The sequence below is a fragment of the Ochotona curzoniae genome, unplaced genomic scaffold, assembly GCF_017591425.1.
Source record: "Ochotona curzoniae isolate NIBS_2020 unplaced genomic scaffold, NIBS_Ocur_1.0 contig_883, whole genome shotgun sequence".
Lineage (NCBI taxonomy): Eukaryota > Metazoa > Chordata > Mammalia > Lagomorpha > Ochotonidae > Ochotona > Ochotona curzoniae.
The window spans coordinates 25,924,199-25,941,414 of NW_024466599.1; the positions used below are offsets into that span (position 1 = coordinate 25,924,199).

The 17,216-nt window shown below is 37.0% G+C and overlaps 1 protein-coding gene across 3 annotated transcripts in view; it reads right to left on the bottom strand.

The window, feature by feature from the left end:
* The window catches only part of STRN (striatin), a 100,616-nt gene that overhangs the window by 22,866 nt on the left and 60,534 nt on the right, over positions 1-17,216 (bottom strand). For all 3 annotated transcript variants that reach the window (XM_040993070.1, XM_040993071.1, XM_040993069.1), the window contains exons 4-7: positions 12,358-12,436; positions 9,556-9,723; positions 6,999-7,134; positions 2,402-2,537 (exon numbers count right to left, since the gene is read on the bottom strand). In XM_040993070.1, coding sequence (XP_040849004.1) covers positions 2,402-2,537; positions 6,999-7,134; positions 9,556-9,723; positions 12,358-12,436 — 519 coding nt within the window. The remainder of the gene's footprint in view (positions 1-2,401; positions 2,538-6,998; positions 7,135-9,555; positions 9,724-12,357; positions 12,437-17,216) is intronic.

The following is a 17,216-nucleotide window of genomic DNA, read 5'->3' on the forward strand; positions in this document are numbered from 1 at the left end:
ATACTCAATGTCCACGCATTAGATGTGACACATAACAGCTAGAAAAATTGATAGATTCCATTTCTAAGGTAAGAAAAACACACTTCTCTCAGAAGAGACAGAATAGGGGGTACAAAAAATCCTGAAAGATTTTAACATCTCTCAGTAAATGAAGTTCAGACCCTTTACAATCAAGGACCTCCAATTTTCATTCTATTTTGAAATCTACTAGAACTGAGTCATGTAAGTATTGATTTACGCAACAAAATAAGATGAAGAGATTGTGCAACATACTTTCCAATTACTTTTAAGAATTTCATATTTTTGGCTGTGTCCAGAAAATGGTCATTTTGATCTCACAGGTTTTAAATAGTATTTTGTAAAGGTTAGCAATCAACCTTACTTTAAAATTTAAAACAATGTGTTGATGTCTTAGTTTATAAATTCTTAAAACAGGAATTTTCTGTTAGAAAAGAAATTTGATAACTGTCATTGTTTCAAAAGAAGAAAATTTAAAGAGTAAATACATTATACACTTTACAGTTACAACAAAAGAATTCCTATACGATAACATACAGAGAGTTGGCTCAGAATTGTAGCTGTTCATACTACATCCAGGGTAGGAAGACAGATATACCAAAACTCCAAATCCCCTCCTCTTCCTAACCCGCTCCTTCAATGTGGATGCTCACCTCACTGGATGGCAGTGCCATATTTCCAGTTGTTTGAACCAAAAACCTTTCTTTTTCTCCCTCCTTGGATAAATAGCTCAGGAAATTTGAGGGATTTTTCCCCACATTCAGCACAGCCACACAGAATCTGACTTCTGCGCACATTCCCTACTAATCTCCCTCAGACTTACAGACATTACAGTAAAATAAACAGTGTACTTTAAAACAACAACTAAAAAGGGGAAACCAACATTGATTTCTTTTACTCAAGGCAAAAAAAAAAAAAGTCTTCTACAAAGGTGTGAATGCAAGCTGATTTTATATCTGCCGATTAAAGGGTAAAGAGCAAGAGTCAGTGTCAAGCTGGCCAAGCTGGAAGAGGCTGTCACTACTTTTACCCAATACAATATTCAGTTGTTTGGAAAACTACTTTCCTAAATCCTTCATGAGTAATCTGTGTGATCTTGCTTTACACAAAATGTTTTCAAAGATTTATTTATTTACTCGAAAGGCAGAGCTTCTGAGAGAGACAGATAAAAGAATATCTTTTATCCTCTGGTTAACTCCTCAAATGGTCACAAAGGCCAGGGGCTTCCTCCAGATCTCCCACATGGGTGCAGGGGTCCAGGACATGGGCTGTCTTAGTTGCTTTTCCCAGGCCATTAGCAGGGAGCTCGATCAGAAGTGAAGCAGCCAGGGCTTAAACTGTGTGCTTATGGAATGTCAGCATTGAGGGCGTCAACTCAACCTGCTATGCCACAACGCTGGCCCCATAAAATCAATTTCAAAACCAGAGACACTATAAGCAGGGACTTACATTATATCATCAGATGACTGGGTCTTTTACCCTTACGACAATAGATCACAAACATGGGAAAATAATCTTAGCCTTTTTTTAGTGCATAAAATATGAATTTGAAAGTTCTGTATGTTGTAAATTGACCCAAAGAAAAGCCCCAAGAAAAAATGAGTACAGCTACTGATTTCCAAGCCTTATCTACTAAGCACAGAGAACATGAACTAACTGAGTTTTAGAACTCTTCCACTTTAGGAGAAAACTTGCTTTCATTCTCAATCTCTCATTCTCTTTTACTCATTCATATATAGAATGTGTACACATACACACGCGACAGAATACTTGTGAAGTGTTTATCACAACCTTGCCTATTGATATTGACCTAAGCAAGCCTAAAATAATACATGCTATAAGAAGTTTCCCCCAAAAAAACTTGCTGTAACTTTTAGTAAATGTTTGAAATACTGGATTTATTTAAAATAATCTCAGGAAAAAATTAACAAAAGGAAAAAGAAAATAAGGGATATAGAAAATACAGGTTATCAAAACCTAAACTAGAATGAGTAACTACAATTTTTTATTCACAGTTTCTTTGCACAGAAGATGCCAGAGCTGAGACTTCCACAATCCTCTCTATGTTCCATACTTAATCTCCACAAAATCTAGATTTGCAAACTGTACTGTGTTGGCAGAAAATAGAATATTCTGCATTTTAATTAAATGTATTTTCACATTACATATAAATATCTGTAAATAGATAGATAAAATGAAAGGATTTTTTAAAGTTTTCCCAAACATATCTGTACATACTCTGGATGAAACCTGACAGTAGGAAAAGCCCATAGGTTGTTCAAAATATCAACATTATGGTGCCGCAAGATGCTAGCCTCTTGATAAAGTGTTAATTTCTTTGATTTATTTAACATCCCAGGCATGATCTAGCATGCTTCCTTACCCCAGTCAGTTCCATCTCCTGTGCTTCTGGAGTCTCCGTCTCCTTCCTCTGACGTAACCAAGAAGTCAAACTCCTTTAGAGCTTCTTTCGTATCTCGGTCTTCACTACTATCAGGCAATGGTTTTTTCCTAACAATCTAATGGGAAAATAAATGCTATATTAAAAGGCTGAATATGGAGATGTCAGCTGAATGAGAAAATTCAATTATTATCTTCAGAAAGAGTATTTTTCTGAATAACCTAACTCAATCAAAACTGCAAATATCAAGACAAACACTGTACATGTTAAAGTAATTACTTAAACTTTATTCAATTATGAATTCAGTTAGCAATGTTTAAATAATGTTTTGTTTTAAATGATTTAAATATTTCCATTGTTTTAAATAAACTAACGGACACATATATTGAAATCACTGGAAAACAAGACATGTATTTAAATTAGACAGATCAAAGATGTCTACCATACTACGAAAACCATAACTAGATTTCTGAGAGTGTCTGGCAAACTGCATCCAGTCCAAACAGAAGACATGCTATAAACTACAATTGCTTTTAAGAATATAATCATGATACATGGTATGGCTATATAGCTCCCTCACAAAACCTACAATCTCAAAAGCTTACAAATTCAGAAACAGTGCTGAAGACTTACAAAGCCTGGTGCTCTGTTAGACTCTACTAGCAGTTTTACTATCCTAACCTCGTATCACTTTTCCCTGGCAGTTTTCCATATATTTTCCCGCAAAAAAAAAAAAAAAAACACTGGCTTCCCAGAGTGAAATGACTTAGACCTTAAATTTGGTAGGGTTTGCTCTTTCTCATTTTTGCATATTCAAGAGTATCTCTGGAATCACAAATCCACTTAAAGAGAACACTCGAAGCACTGATAAATTATGACCACTACTTTGAGATTCTTTTCTGTTTTTTGACAAAATGATTCACCATGTCAACATTTCTTCACCACATGTAAAAAAGAAATAATTTAATCTGACCACATATTATTTCCGAACTATTAGGAATGACTAAAATTATAAAGCCTTAGTAGATATTTCAATGAGGCAGAGAAAAAAACACCTGACATGCATGGCACAGTAACAGCTCATATAACAGCTCTTCTCATTGAAGACATAATACAGTCTCACAAATCCTTCCCATCAGAGCTCTCCAGGAGTCACTACCAACACAGCAAATATGACATCACAGATGAAACTTATCTACCTTAACTGTCCTGGTACATACAAAGACTAGACACAACAAAATCAAAGATTTTGTCATGATGCTAAAAGAGTTCTACTTCTTTGAAAGCTTTATTTATTGGAAAGACAAATTGAGAGAGCGAGAGAGAGACAGAAAGAGAGAGAGACAGGTATACACAGAGAGAAAAAAGAGGTTTTCATTAATAGGTTCACTACCCAAATGGCCACAACAACCAGAATTGGTCTAGGTTGAAGCCAGGAGCAAGGAACTACATCTAGGTCTCTCGCAAGGATCACTTTCTGCAACTTTCCCAGGTGCATTAGCGGTGAGCTGAATAGGAAGAAAGGAAGCCAGCTGGAACCAATGCTTACAGGGATGCCAGCATCACAAACGATTCAATCACTGGACCAAAACACTGACCCCAAAACTTTAACTTTATGGAATATTTTTCTTTTTATCTATTTTTATTAGAAACTCAGATACACAAAGAGAAGGAGAGATGCAGAGGAAGATCTTCTGTCTGCTGATTCACTTCCCAAGTGGCTGCCACACCTGGAGCTGAGCTAATTCAAAACCAAGAGCCAGGAATTTCTTCCAGGTCTCCCACGCAGGTACAGGGTCCCAAGGCATTAGGCCATCCTCCACTGCCTTCCCAGGCCACAAGCAGGGAGCTGGATGGGAAGCAAGGGTGCTGGGACACAAACCAGAGCCCATATGGGATTCCAGTGCTTGCAAGATAAGGACTCCAGTCACTAGGCTACTGCATGAGGCCCATGCTCCATTTTCAATACAGTGGGGTAACCAGAACTTCAATCGGCACCAAATGGGATAACAGCCACTAAATGCCACAACACCTCATAGCGGTAAGATCATTTTCAGCCATTCCGTCTACAGAACGCAATTCATATCCCAGATCACAGCTTACTTACTATTAAATAGATTACTAGGGATCTTCTTTTCCATTTTTCCTCCTGCCACTATGGAGAGAGGTGAGGGTCCTTTTTATCTCAAAGCCCCCTCCTGTCACTAGGAAAGGAGCCTCTTTTCTCAGCTTTTCTAATAAATCTTACTTTAAAACTAAATAATAATAACAATAATAATAATAATAGATTACTAAAGACCTTTCTGGGCCTGGCAGAGTAACCTAGTGGCTAAAGTCCTTGCGCTGGGATCCCATATGGGTACCAGTTCGTGTCCCAGCAGCTGGCCCTGCTTCCCATCCAGCTCCCTGCTTGTGGCCTGAGAAAGCAGTGGAGGGCGCCCAGAGCATTAGCATCCTGCATCCATGTGGGAGACATGGAAGAAGCTCCTGCCTGGCTCCTGGCTCCTGGCTTTGGGTCAGCTGAGCTCAGGCCATTGTGGACACCTGGGGAGTGAACCAGCAGATGGCAGATCTTCCTCTGCCTTTCCTCCAGTCTGTATATCTGACTTTCCAATAAAAATAAATAAATCTTAAAAAAGAAAAAAAAAACTCTTTTGGTAGGTAGTTATTAGCCTGCAACTGTGAAAATTAACTTACTATATTGCAAAAATTAGCAACACTTATAACAAGACCAATTCTTTGTTTTAACATCATTTTTGTCTGTAAAATTACAAGAATATTTTTAGTAAAGTGTTTGCGTGGAGGTTAGTCAGTTTATACTAGATGTATCTTCATTGCTTGGTCACCTCATTGCTATCTGCAGTCACTAGAAGACGGTACTTAGGAATTTGATTTCTGAGAAAGAAACTAAATGACAACTCATCAAGGAATCAAATGGTTAGCTTACATTTAAAAATTTCTATTAAAATCTAGACATTTCACTAATCAGCTTACAGATCATTAATACACTTAAATTGAATTAATCATTAACAAAAACTTGCATTATCATAATCTAAGCTATTATTTGCCAGTCAGCTATTAATAAGGTATTCTGATTGTAAAAATAATTTCTCCATTTAATTGTCTCACAGAAATCTAAGTTGCATAAATTCCAGATGAGTAATTAAGAAAAAGCGTCAGAGAAGTTTGCTTTTTTCTTTCAATCAAACTAAGACAATATACAGTTAATACGAGTCTGGACAAGAGAAAGTTATCGTGACACTTGAAGTTTAAATTATCCATAGCAGTGCCCAGCACAATGGCGTAAGGGTTAAGGTCCTTGTCTTGCACATGCCAGGATCCCATATGGGCGCCGGTTCTAATCCCAGTGGCCCCACTTCCCATCCAGCTCCCTGCCTGTGGCCTCGGAAAGCAGTCGAGGATGGCCCAAAGCCTTGGGACCCTGCACCCACGTGGGAGACCCGGAAGAGGCTCCTGGCTCTTGGCTTCAATCAGCGCCCATTTGGGGAGTGAATCATCAGATGGAAGATCTTCCTGTCTGTCTCTCCTCCTCTCTGTTTATCTGTCTTTAAAAAAATATATCCATAGCAGTGCTGTAACAGGACAGTCTACAATAGTGGCCCAAAAAACCCAATAACCTGGTATTAATAATTTAAGAATCTAATGAAATCCTGAGGAAGATATTAAAAAAAAAATCATAGTACCTACATTTAGAAAGCACATTATAGTTCAACACATCATTGTCATGTTTAATGTCTCTTTGCTCTTTACTAAATTCTTTAAGCTATAGGATGAATGTTTATTATTATAAGAAGCATAATGAGTGGCAGAACTGGGTCTTAACCCAAGCTTTTAAATTCTAATCTGCTTTACATTACTTGATTTTATTCCTATTTATACCTAAATAATCCTGAAAACGAAAATGTGAATATTTTCCTAAATAAGGCAAATTATATCCTCATCTCTTAATTTAAAAAGAAGGAAGAGGAGAAAGATGAAACGAAAAAGAAAAGGGGTAAATGGAAGAGGAAGGGAGGAAAGAAGAAAATGGGGGACAAAAGGAGAAAGACACGGAACAATAATTTAGACACCTTTTATTCCAGACAGTTGACCAGGAAAGTCAATAAACTTACAATGCTCTGAACAAAACTACACAAGCATCTAAACAATCCTGAAGATTTCCAATGGAAGATTTCTGTAAGTCTGAAAAACAAGCAAAGCACCCCTCTGAGGAGAGGGAACAGCAACGTTGATCAAAGCTGACACTAGCCACCATCGGGCACAGTATGTGATGGGAAGCTCTACTTAGCAGCAATAGCAGTACAATGTGATAAGACATTTACCATGTTCACCAGCTCTACAGAAAAGTCGCATTGTTTCACTAATCAACAGAGAGTAAAGACTTTTAAAAGAAAGCAGCTATTCTAAAAATATTCTTAAATTCTAAATAAAAATTTATCCTCTTAAGAATAAATTTCCAAAAATCTGTAGAGGAAAAAGAGTTAAAGGTTACGAACTGAAGGACATATATTGTTAAAGTTCTTAAAAGCATCGGTATTATCTAAGCACCTAAACTCACCGTTGAAGTATCAATGACACTTTTCTCTCTGCCATCAATGTCATCATCTTCATCTTCATCACTGAAATCTGCAGCTGCATTTTCAAGGAATTTGAAATTATCCAGTACAGAGGCAGAATCTGTTAACTCGGGTTTTCTGGTTTAAAACATACACATAAGCTCAATTAAACTTTTTCTTTTAAAAAAAAAATAGTTATATGAAAAGCAGAGTTACAGGCATTGGGGGCGGGGCAGACAGAAAAAGAGAAGTCTTCACTCCTCAAATGACCACAGGGACAGGGGCTGGGCCAGGGTGAAGTCAGGAGCCAGGAGCTTCCTCTGCGTCTCCCAAGTGGCTGACAGGGGCCCAAGCACTGGGGCCATCCTCTTGCTGCTTTCCCAGGCACATTAGCAAGGAGCCAAACTGGAAGTGGAGTAACCAGATCTCGAACTGTTGACCACATGGCGGGGGGGGTGGGGGTGGGGCCGGAAAGGCTGGCACTGCAGACGCAGCTTAACACACTATACTGCAGTGTATACCCCACCCCTGTCCCAGGTTAACTTTTTAATCTTAGCATACAAATTGGCCATTTCATTAATTGTGTTTATAATTATAAGCCCCAAGTCCAACCACTATATTCATTAATTATTTTCTATTACATGCCTGTGAATTAATTGAGAAAGTAATGTAAGAAGTGGTTTCTCCTACAAAAGGCTTCTGTAATCAACGCTATTCAGATTAGTGGTAATCTAGCCTAAGTAATTCACCATCTACTGACTCCATATGACTTTGGTTATTATGTCAACTTTAATACATTTCTTTAAAAAAAAAAAGTAGTTTTCTTTGGGTAGGTGCTTGGCACAGCAGTTAAGACCCCATACTCCATACGGAAGTAACTGGGTTCAAGGCCCAACTCTGCTTCCAATTACCGCTCCCTGCTAGTGAGCACCGAGCAGGCTTCAGATGACGGCAAAGGCTTCGAAGTCCCTGTCGCTCATACGCGAGGCTCGTGGCTTTGGCCTGGCCTGGCTCCTCAGCTGCTGCAGACAGCCAAGGTGTTAACTAGTGAATCTGGAAACTGTTCTCATCCCTCTGCTTTGCAAGTAAAAAATTTTAAAAGACATTGTTATCATGTCTCTCTCTATTGAAAGAGTTGCTGTCTGCAACTCTTCCTCTGACCCTATATACGAGTTTTCACATCATTTTTCTACGTTGATTTTATATTTCTGTTAAACAGCTAGTGAGATAAAAAGAGCAAATATGCAAAAAAAATTACTAAAAGCAATACTCAAATTAGTATTACTACATCCTTTGATTTGGCTGATAAATAACCATTTATTTTTTAGAAGTACATTTTCAAATATTTAAGTTTGTGCTTAATTTCTTCAAAGTTTTTCTAGTAAATAGTTTACTATTGGTCAGAAAAAGAATGATTTCTCTACATTTTAAAGAACGTCTTAAATTTTAAAAAAAGGTACTTTCCTGGGGGAAAACACGTAGCCACAACTATAAATAAAGTTCCCAAAAGAGATAAACCTTAAATTTCAAATCTATTATCAGTTGTATGCTCTGGTGTTCCTACCCCTGTGGAACACTGATAGATTCAGAATATTGGGTTTGTTAGTTTCAAAAGACAAGTTAATGCCATTAACTTACTGAATTAAATCTTTGTCCACATGTCTATACAGAAAAATAATTTCATTTTCCACTTATAAATACAAGTGCATAAATGCTTATTTTAACTATTATAAAATACATTTAAGAAGGTCTCAATGACCAGGGTTCAAAGTCCCACTTTGAGTCTTTAACTATATAATTTTAGCCTATATTCTAAATAACAGGAATTACGTACTCACTGAAAATTTAGAGATTAAAACCATTCCAGTCTTGACAGGTGTTAAAATAACGTAACATTACACTTTAGATTTTTACACAATCTTAGCTTTTATAATCTATTTAAAAAAAAACCACAAGCTTTTTCTATTAAAAAATTTCCTTACTGAACTGTCATATTCAAGTACAATTAAGTGTATGGTTTATTATCCAACATTAAAAGCAACATATTTTAATCAATTAAAGAATAAATACTTAAAATTAGGTATTTTACTTCATGGGAAAAATGAGCTATAACATTATTACATAAAAAAAGTGGCTAAGAATAGCTTTATTTCTAAAGACTTAAGTATATATACATTTTCTATGTCACACCACGTGAAATTTCTTTCCTAGAAATTTATGTTGAATTTATGTTGAACTTATGTTGCTATAAGAATGTCGTAAGATTATGACATTCTTATAGCAAGTATCTGAACTTTAGATATTAAAAATCTACAGTAAATAAATCTGAAGCAAAACAAAAAAACCCTAAATAAAAAGTATTCTTGAATTAAAATAATCATAAATATTAACTGTAATCCCCTGGGTTGCCTTGTAACCAAATGAATTTTTAGCATTTTTATTAAGCTTGCCACTAAATTATTTTTACTTCACTAAAAGTACAAGTAAGACCCATAAAGGCAAAAATGTCTCGTGAGAGCAAAAATTAAAACTAAAACAACTTTCAGACAAAATACTTACCCAATCATTGCTGTCTCTTTAACTTCAGCCTCTGTACCATTTATAACGGAGTCCTGATTTTTGTCATCTTCCCTGTCAGTGACATCACTTGAAAAGCCCAACAAAGCTCGCACTCGTTTCGATTTCACATCTAGGATAGTGTCTGTGTAGCCCACCTCCTGTAGATACCTGTGTGAGGACAATCCTTACAAGTCAGCCACACTGCAATCAATAGCTCATGACTTAACATGCAAATAAAAGTATTTTTCTCAAATTCTTGCCTGCATAAGACTTAACAGTACAGTATTATGCTGGTAAGGCTTGTTAATAAATAATCTTCCAGCTGCAGAAAGAGCTGCCTCTTGCAGTACCAGCCTCTACAGTCACAGAGAAAAAAAAAATCAAACAACTATACAATAGACCATTCATGTATCATAAGATGATGCTATTCTTTAACATATATCACTGTACATTCTTTGCTTTTTGCAGAACTATAGAAAGCTCTTTCCCAAATTCTACCAAATTGCTATTTTATTATAGTGATCTCAGTAGGGGTTTTTTGTTGTTGTTGTTAACGTCTAGTGTAAAATGTCATGGATCAATTGTTTGGCCTATCTGGTTAACTACACAACAAGAACAGAACATTTCGCAAGAGTCATTGCTACAACAGGCAAGCTTCAAGCAAGAGAGAACTCAAAAAAAAATAGACTGCAAGCAAACTGTGCTGTGTGTGTATGTACATGTGTACGTTACAGAGAAGCAACAAAACAGAGAGGACATACTTCACCCTGAGTTAGATCTGAGTGTTAAGTCTGTTCTATCACTTATTTACTATGCCACTCTGCCCTCCTCAGCTGTCTTCCTCCGAAGACACACCTAATCCTGGCTCCAGTAGGTAGAAAGCGCTCCCATCCTACCAACATTTACACAAAAGACCATAATCAGCAATTGCAAAACTGTAAAAAAAAAAAAAAAAAAAAAAGGCAAATGACAGTAAGAAACATGATTGACAAATGCTAGGCAAAAGCAAAATAAAAGGAAGAATGGACTCCACTAGATGAATAAGGAAAAAAAGGTGAAGGACAACCAGTTTGAATTTGTCTTATGATTTGATTTTTCTTCAAAGTTTTATTCTTTTATTTGAAATGTGAGTTACAGAGAGAAAGAGAGAGAGAGAGAGAGAGAGAGAGAGATTCCTTCCACTGGTTTTTCATACTCCAAGTAGCCACAATAACCAGGGCTGGGGGCCATGCTAAAGCCGAGTCCAGAAATCCATCTGGATTGTCACATCACCCACACCGGCTGCAGGGGTCCAAGAATGTGGACCATCTTTGCTGCTTTCTCAGGTGACTTAGCAGGCAGCTGAATGGGAAATGTGGCAGCCAGAAATTCAATCAGAAATATGAAATGCCAGCACTGCAGGTGACAGCTTAATCCACAGCACCACAACATGAGACCCAGGATTTGATTTTAGTCATTATTAGAAATAAAAGAGATACCTGAAAAAGATGTGTAATCATATGAAGTAAGTCTGTCTTATCAAATCAAGATGCTTGCTTTTCAATTCCATCCAATATTTACAGAAAAGTCTTAAAATTTGGAATAAAATTCAATTTCTTTGAACTTAATATTTATTAGCATGTTACTACAAGAGTTACAAATAATAATATTTGTAAATAGCATGTGATACATATCTCACTTTGGCAACAAAATCACATCACATTACAGATACTTATTTTAAAACTGCTCATGCAGGGTAGGTGTTCAATGGAGTGGTTTATGTTACCAACTGAGACGTCCCCCTGGTGAGTCCCTGGCTACTGTGGGCACTTGAGGAGTGAGCCAGCAGATGGACGACCTCTCTGCCTATCTGCAGCTCTGTCTTTCAAACAAGATATGAATAAACTTTTAGGAAAAATTCTCTTCAAAAAAAAATCCTCTTGCCATAAGATAATTTTATTAAAGTGTTACTTCATTATTCATTGATTAAAATGCCATCTTTTCTTTGACTAATGGATTTCTAAGTTTTCTAAAATATCTCTCAGAGAGCTCCTTCTGAAACAACTTCTTATAACAAAATAAGAGCACCACTTTTCATGAAAAAGAAAAATACCTAAGTTATATTTAAAACTAAAGTGACAGCACTTTTTATTACATATTAGTGAGAATACATTTATTACACCTTAGTAAAAGTCTCATTTTTCTTCCTTGTCTAAACAAACAAACAAACAGAAAAAGAGATATAAGGAGATGTTTTAATATTCTCTTCCTATTATGAATTCAACTTAGAAATCACAGGTTCGAACTAGATTTAAGTAGCTCCAAAACCCCAAATCAGGCAATATATCTCACTTGACCGAGTCCCAAGGCTGAGTACCAGTTGTCAAAGATGGTATGCAAGAACAGGCACTGAGCCGGTGCGTCTATTCCCCTCCTGACACCACAACCCCAACGCCTTGTTATCTCCTCCTCAGAGGCACAGGTACACACTCTTTACAAAAAAGTGTATGTTACACAATATTTACAAATTTGGAGAATTCAAAAATTTCCCCAGTGCATTTCAAACAAATTTAAACACAAAAAGTCATATATAATCACTGACTAAACATGCAAATTCTTGCCTAAAAGATGCAATAAAGAGAGTAATTTTAATGGTATAAGATCTTTCAATAATATAAACTCTAGCACATGGAGGAAGTGAAGTTTTCCCACAAAGATATGATAATAAAAAACATTATTTATTGACAATAGAAAATAAACACAATCTCATGAAAATAACTTTTTCATTTTTAACCGTGGATAATTTAACCTTGGGATACTTACTGTCTGAGTAGCTGCCGACCTTGTTTCCACATTAACTGGCTATTCTGTTGTGGCTGCACCTCTGTTTCATTACCTTCATCTAGAAAAATCAAATCATAATAAAAGTGACTTGTTTAAGACATCGTAACTCATTGAAAAAGCCCAATAAAGACTTAAAAGATCAAAAAATCTGTTTATACTGCAATTGTAAGATCTATTTTAAAACAATGTAAATTCTTTGCAATGCTCACTTCTATAGCGAAACTCAAACACAAATTGGTTGCTGCTAGTGGATTACCTTGGAGTAGAGCTAAAACAGTATTTTCTCTATCACTAGGAAGCCAGGCAATTGTCCTCCAGGACAAAGACCTATGCAATCAGTCACCCAAAAGAGTCAAATAAAAGTATAAAGTGTCACATCAGACCGTGAGCAAAATGCCCAAATACGATAATGAAATAGCCAATTTGGTTAAAAAAATATAGACATATAAAATAATTTTAATCCAATGTTTCCTCCAGTAGCTATTAAATAAAAAACTTTCAATGATATTTTTGAACAGAAATCTTCTATGCCTTTTATAGCTTAGGTTCATCATTAGGTAGAAGCTGAATTCTTTCAAGTCAGTGAAATTTAAGTTTCCTTCATTCTAAGCCCAGACTGAAAAATTTCCCAACTCAACTTAAAGAATTCATACTTTTTATCATTCTTTGATCAACGTGTAAGAAACTGTAGGATTTTATCAAGCAGAAGTATCAGAGAAACTAGAAAATGCATTGTTTACACTTGAAATTAATCACATTACATTTTGTTTCAGTCATTGTGTCACACACATTATCTCCTTTAATCCTTACAACTTCCTAAAGCAGGTGTTTAATTCTATGTTAAAAAGACAAAGTGGATTTCAAAGGATAAACTTTTAGCTGTGTCATTCTAGAATCACAACATTTTTCTTCACCTGTTGTCTGTTACTACAATGACAGAAAACTGAAGATCCAGGTGATTGAAAGTAAGAATTAGATATGACTCTGAACTAATGAGGTATGCCCTGTAATATACCAAGAATAATAATAAAGTAGACTGGCAGTAAGAAAATGAGGAAAACAAACTCCAAGTAAAGTTTTTTCAGAAGATAATTTCAAAGAGGATATAGTTTAAAAAAAGAAAGGCAGAAATAAGGCCAAAAACCAAAGAAAAAATTACGCATCTTATTTTCACTGATACATAAATACAGGAATTTGTATGCTACACCACGTGCTACAGTGTAGCGCATGCCAAATATATAACCTGTACTGGCCAGGTAAGAACATTTACATCAGCATTTTAACAAGTTTTAAGGTACTTCATCTCCCATCAGAATAGGCCTAAATCCTTTCTATTCCATTCTCAGACATACTCAACTGCTTCTACCTATTTCAGCAGCCACTGATGTTACAATAATGCATCAATTTAATGAAGTGTTACTCCACAACAATGAAATGAATCCTGACATATACAAAGATAATAAGCCTCAAACACTTCCAGCAAAGGGCAAAGCTATAAAAATGGAAAATAGATTACTGGTTGCCAGAATATTTCAATGGGGAGGGAGGGCTAGACTGGAAAAGGGTGTAATCATGGCCAGTACAATAGTTCAACTGGTTAATCCTCAGCCTATAAGCACCAGGATCCCATACAGGCACTAATTCACGTCACAGCTGCTCCACTTCCCTTCCAGCTGTCTGCTTGTGGCCTGGGAAAGCAGTGGAGGATGGCCCAAATGCCTTGGGACTCCATGCCCACATGGGAGACTCGGGAGGCTCCAAGCTTCAGATCAGCTCAGTGCTGGCCACTGTGGCCATCTGGAAAAAGAGATAGCAGGTGGAAGCTCTTTCTGTCTCCCCGATCTCTATAAATATGACTTTTCAATAAAAGTAAGTAAATCTTAAAAAAAAAAAGGAGAAGAAAGGGAGCAGCCACAGACTGTACATGTTCACAGAACAGTAAAGATGGCCAGTTTTAATGTATATAAGGAAGTAAGTGAGACAAGTGAAATATGAATATACTTCTATCCTCTCAAAATCAAATCACTTATATTCTATCAAGGCTAAGCTCACAGTTCTTTCCATTTGAGTAAATAGTTGCCAAATATCAGATTCATTCTTGTTATATTGAGGGTAAAAGGCAACATTTCATGAAAGTGAAGATTTTTAAAGTAAATCTTAATTAATTAAGAATACTTATTTGATGGCCACTTCCTGTCAAGTTGGAGTAATAGGGATTAGATCTACTCTCCTTTTTTTAAGGATTTATTTACTTATTTATACTTTTACTGGAAAGGCAAATTTACAGAGAGGAAGAGAGACAGAAAGATCTTCCACCTGCTGATTCATTCCCCAAGTGGCTGCAATGGCTCAAGCCGAGCCAATCCAAAACCAGGAGCTCCCTCCAAGTGTGCATGTGGGTACAGAGTTCCAAGGCTTTGGCCATCTTCTAATGAAGCCAGGAACTTCTTCCAGGTCTCCCACGTGGGTACAGAGTCCCAAGGCCTTGGGCCATCCTCTGCTGCTTTCCCAGGCCACAAGAAGGGAGCTAGCTGAATGGTAAATGGGGCTTCCAGGACACAAACCACCGCCCATATGGAATCCCAGTGCATACAAGACAAACATTTAGCCACTCAGCCATCGATTTACCCTCTTACTTGAAGTTAAGTATAAAAGAGACAAAACAATGTTTTCAAGACACTAGATGTAAGTCAACAGAGGATGGTGATTCTTGACAGAAGGAAAGCAGAAGTGAGCCTTGTGTCCCAGCTTCTGCCTTGGTAATTCCAGATCACAACACAGGGAGGTTCAACAAATGAACTATCTCAAGAAATAATGCCTAAGGTTTCCAAATTTAAAGAAAACTACTAACCCACACATCCAAGAAACTCAACAAGTCACAATCACAGGAAGAAAGAGGAAATTATACCAAGGCACATAATAAAATTGCTTAGAATCAATGACAAAAAGAAAATCTTAGCTGCAGCCAGAGGAAAAGGGTCACATTGAATAAACAAAAACAAAGGGTGACAGCAGGTGTTCATTTCTTCAGCAACAATGCCACTTAGCGAAACTGACAAACATTACAAAAACTGAAAAGAGTCATTACTGCAAGAAATGCTTTTAAGAAAGTCGCTAAGACTGAAGCAAAATGATACCAGATGGAAATATAAAACTACAAAAATGAGTGATGAGCACTGGAAATATTTCCTGTTTTTAAGTCTCACTGAAAGAGAATTAACTGTTGAAACAAAAGTAATAACACAGTATATAGTTTATACTATATTATATATATAGCTTAATACATTTATATATCATTTAGATTATATTATATTAATTTATAGCATTAACAAATGTTATAAACTATATACAAAGTAAGATGACAGTATCTTTCATATACAATAATAAAAAGGCAAGGTGAGAAGAAATAAAAGCATTATTATAAGATTCTCATATTACACTTGAAACAGTATTATTACTTGAAGATAAGCTGTAATAAGTTACAGATGTTCCTTTTAACCAAACATAATGACTAAAATAACACAGTCATTATTAAAGAAACGAAATGGAACAATTAACTTGTACAGCTAGAAGTATAGTCTAGTATTAGTCTAATACTAAATGTAATGCTATTTACATTTAACACAATGCTATATGGTAATCACACTAATACAAGTGAGCTAAACATCTCATTAAAAAAATACTTTTGGGCCTCGCAGCGTGGCCTAGCGGCTAAAGTCCTCGCATTGAACGCCCTGGGATCCCATATGGGCGCAGGTTCTAATCCCAGCAGCTCCACTTCCCATCCAGCTCCCTGCTTGTGGCCTGGGAAAGCAGTCGAGGACAGCCCAAAGCTTTGGGACCCTGCACCCGCGTGTGAGACCTGGAAGAAGTTCCTGGATCCTGGCTTCGGATCGGCATAGCACCTGGTGTTACAGCCACTTTGGGAGTGAATCATCGGACAGAAGATCTTCCTCTCTGTCTCTCCTCCTCTCTGTATATCTGACTTTCCAATAAATAAATCTTTTAAAAAAAAATAGAGTTTCGGGGTTAAGGTATGGTAGCATATAAGCTTAATCCTCCATCTGCAGCACCAGCAACACATAACAGGTGCAGTTCGAATCTCAATTGTTCCACTTCCCATCCAGTCCTGATAATGGTCTGGGAACGCAGCAGAGGATGGCCCAAGGCCTTCGGACCCTGCACCCGCATGGTAAACTCTGAGAGCTTGTTTGGAGGTTCTAGCAGGGGAGCGCAGCTATTTGTATTCCCTTGACCAAAGACCGGTCCTCTAGTGGGGACGCACATGGAGCGCTGAGGGAGGAAGGGGACACCCAGCCAGCCAGCCAGATCAGCGGAATCAACCCTGCCGATCAATGGGGTGACAGATGTCGCAGCCAGATTGCCCTCACATCCCACATGGGAAACTCTGAAGAAGCTCTGAGCACGCAGCTTCAGACAGGCCCAGCTCTGCCTACTGCAGCCACTTCAAGAGAGAGCCAGAGACAGATCTCTCTCCCTCTCTTTGTATTTCCTTCCTTTTTTCTCTGTGTAGCTCTGACTTTTTGGTAGAATAAATGAACCATTAAAAGAAAAAAAGAATTTGTCTCATTGAATAAAATTATTCAATTTTCAATAATTATCTGGCTTGTACTACTCAAACAGGAAAAATTAAGATAGCAAAGACAAGTAGTTGTCTTTCACACAGCCTGAGATGTTAAGTATCCCAAAGTAGAAATAAAAGATTCACTACAATGAAAAACAAAATTAGAAGGAAATATAAATTGTGAAAAATGCTATTTGGAGACACACTTTCTAGTGCCCCCTCATCACTGTCCTTAGCCTGGGTCAGGCCTCCT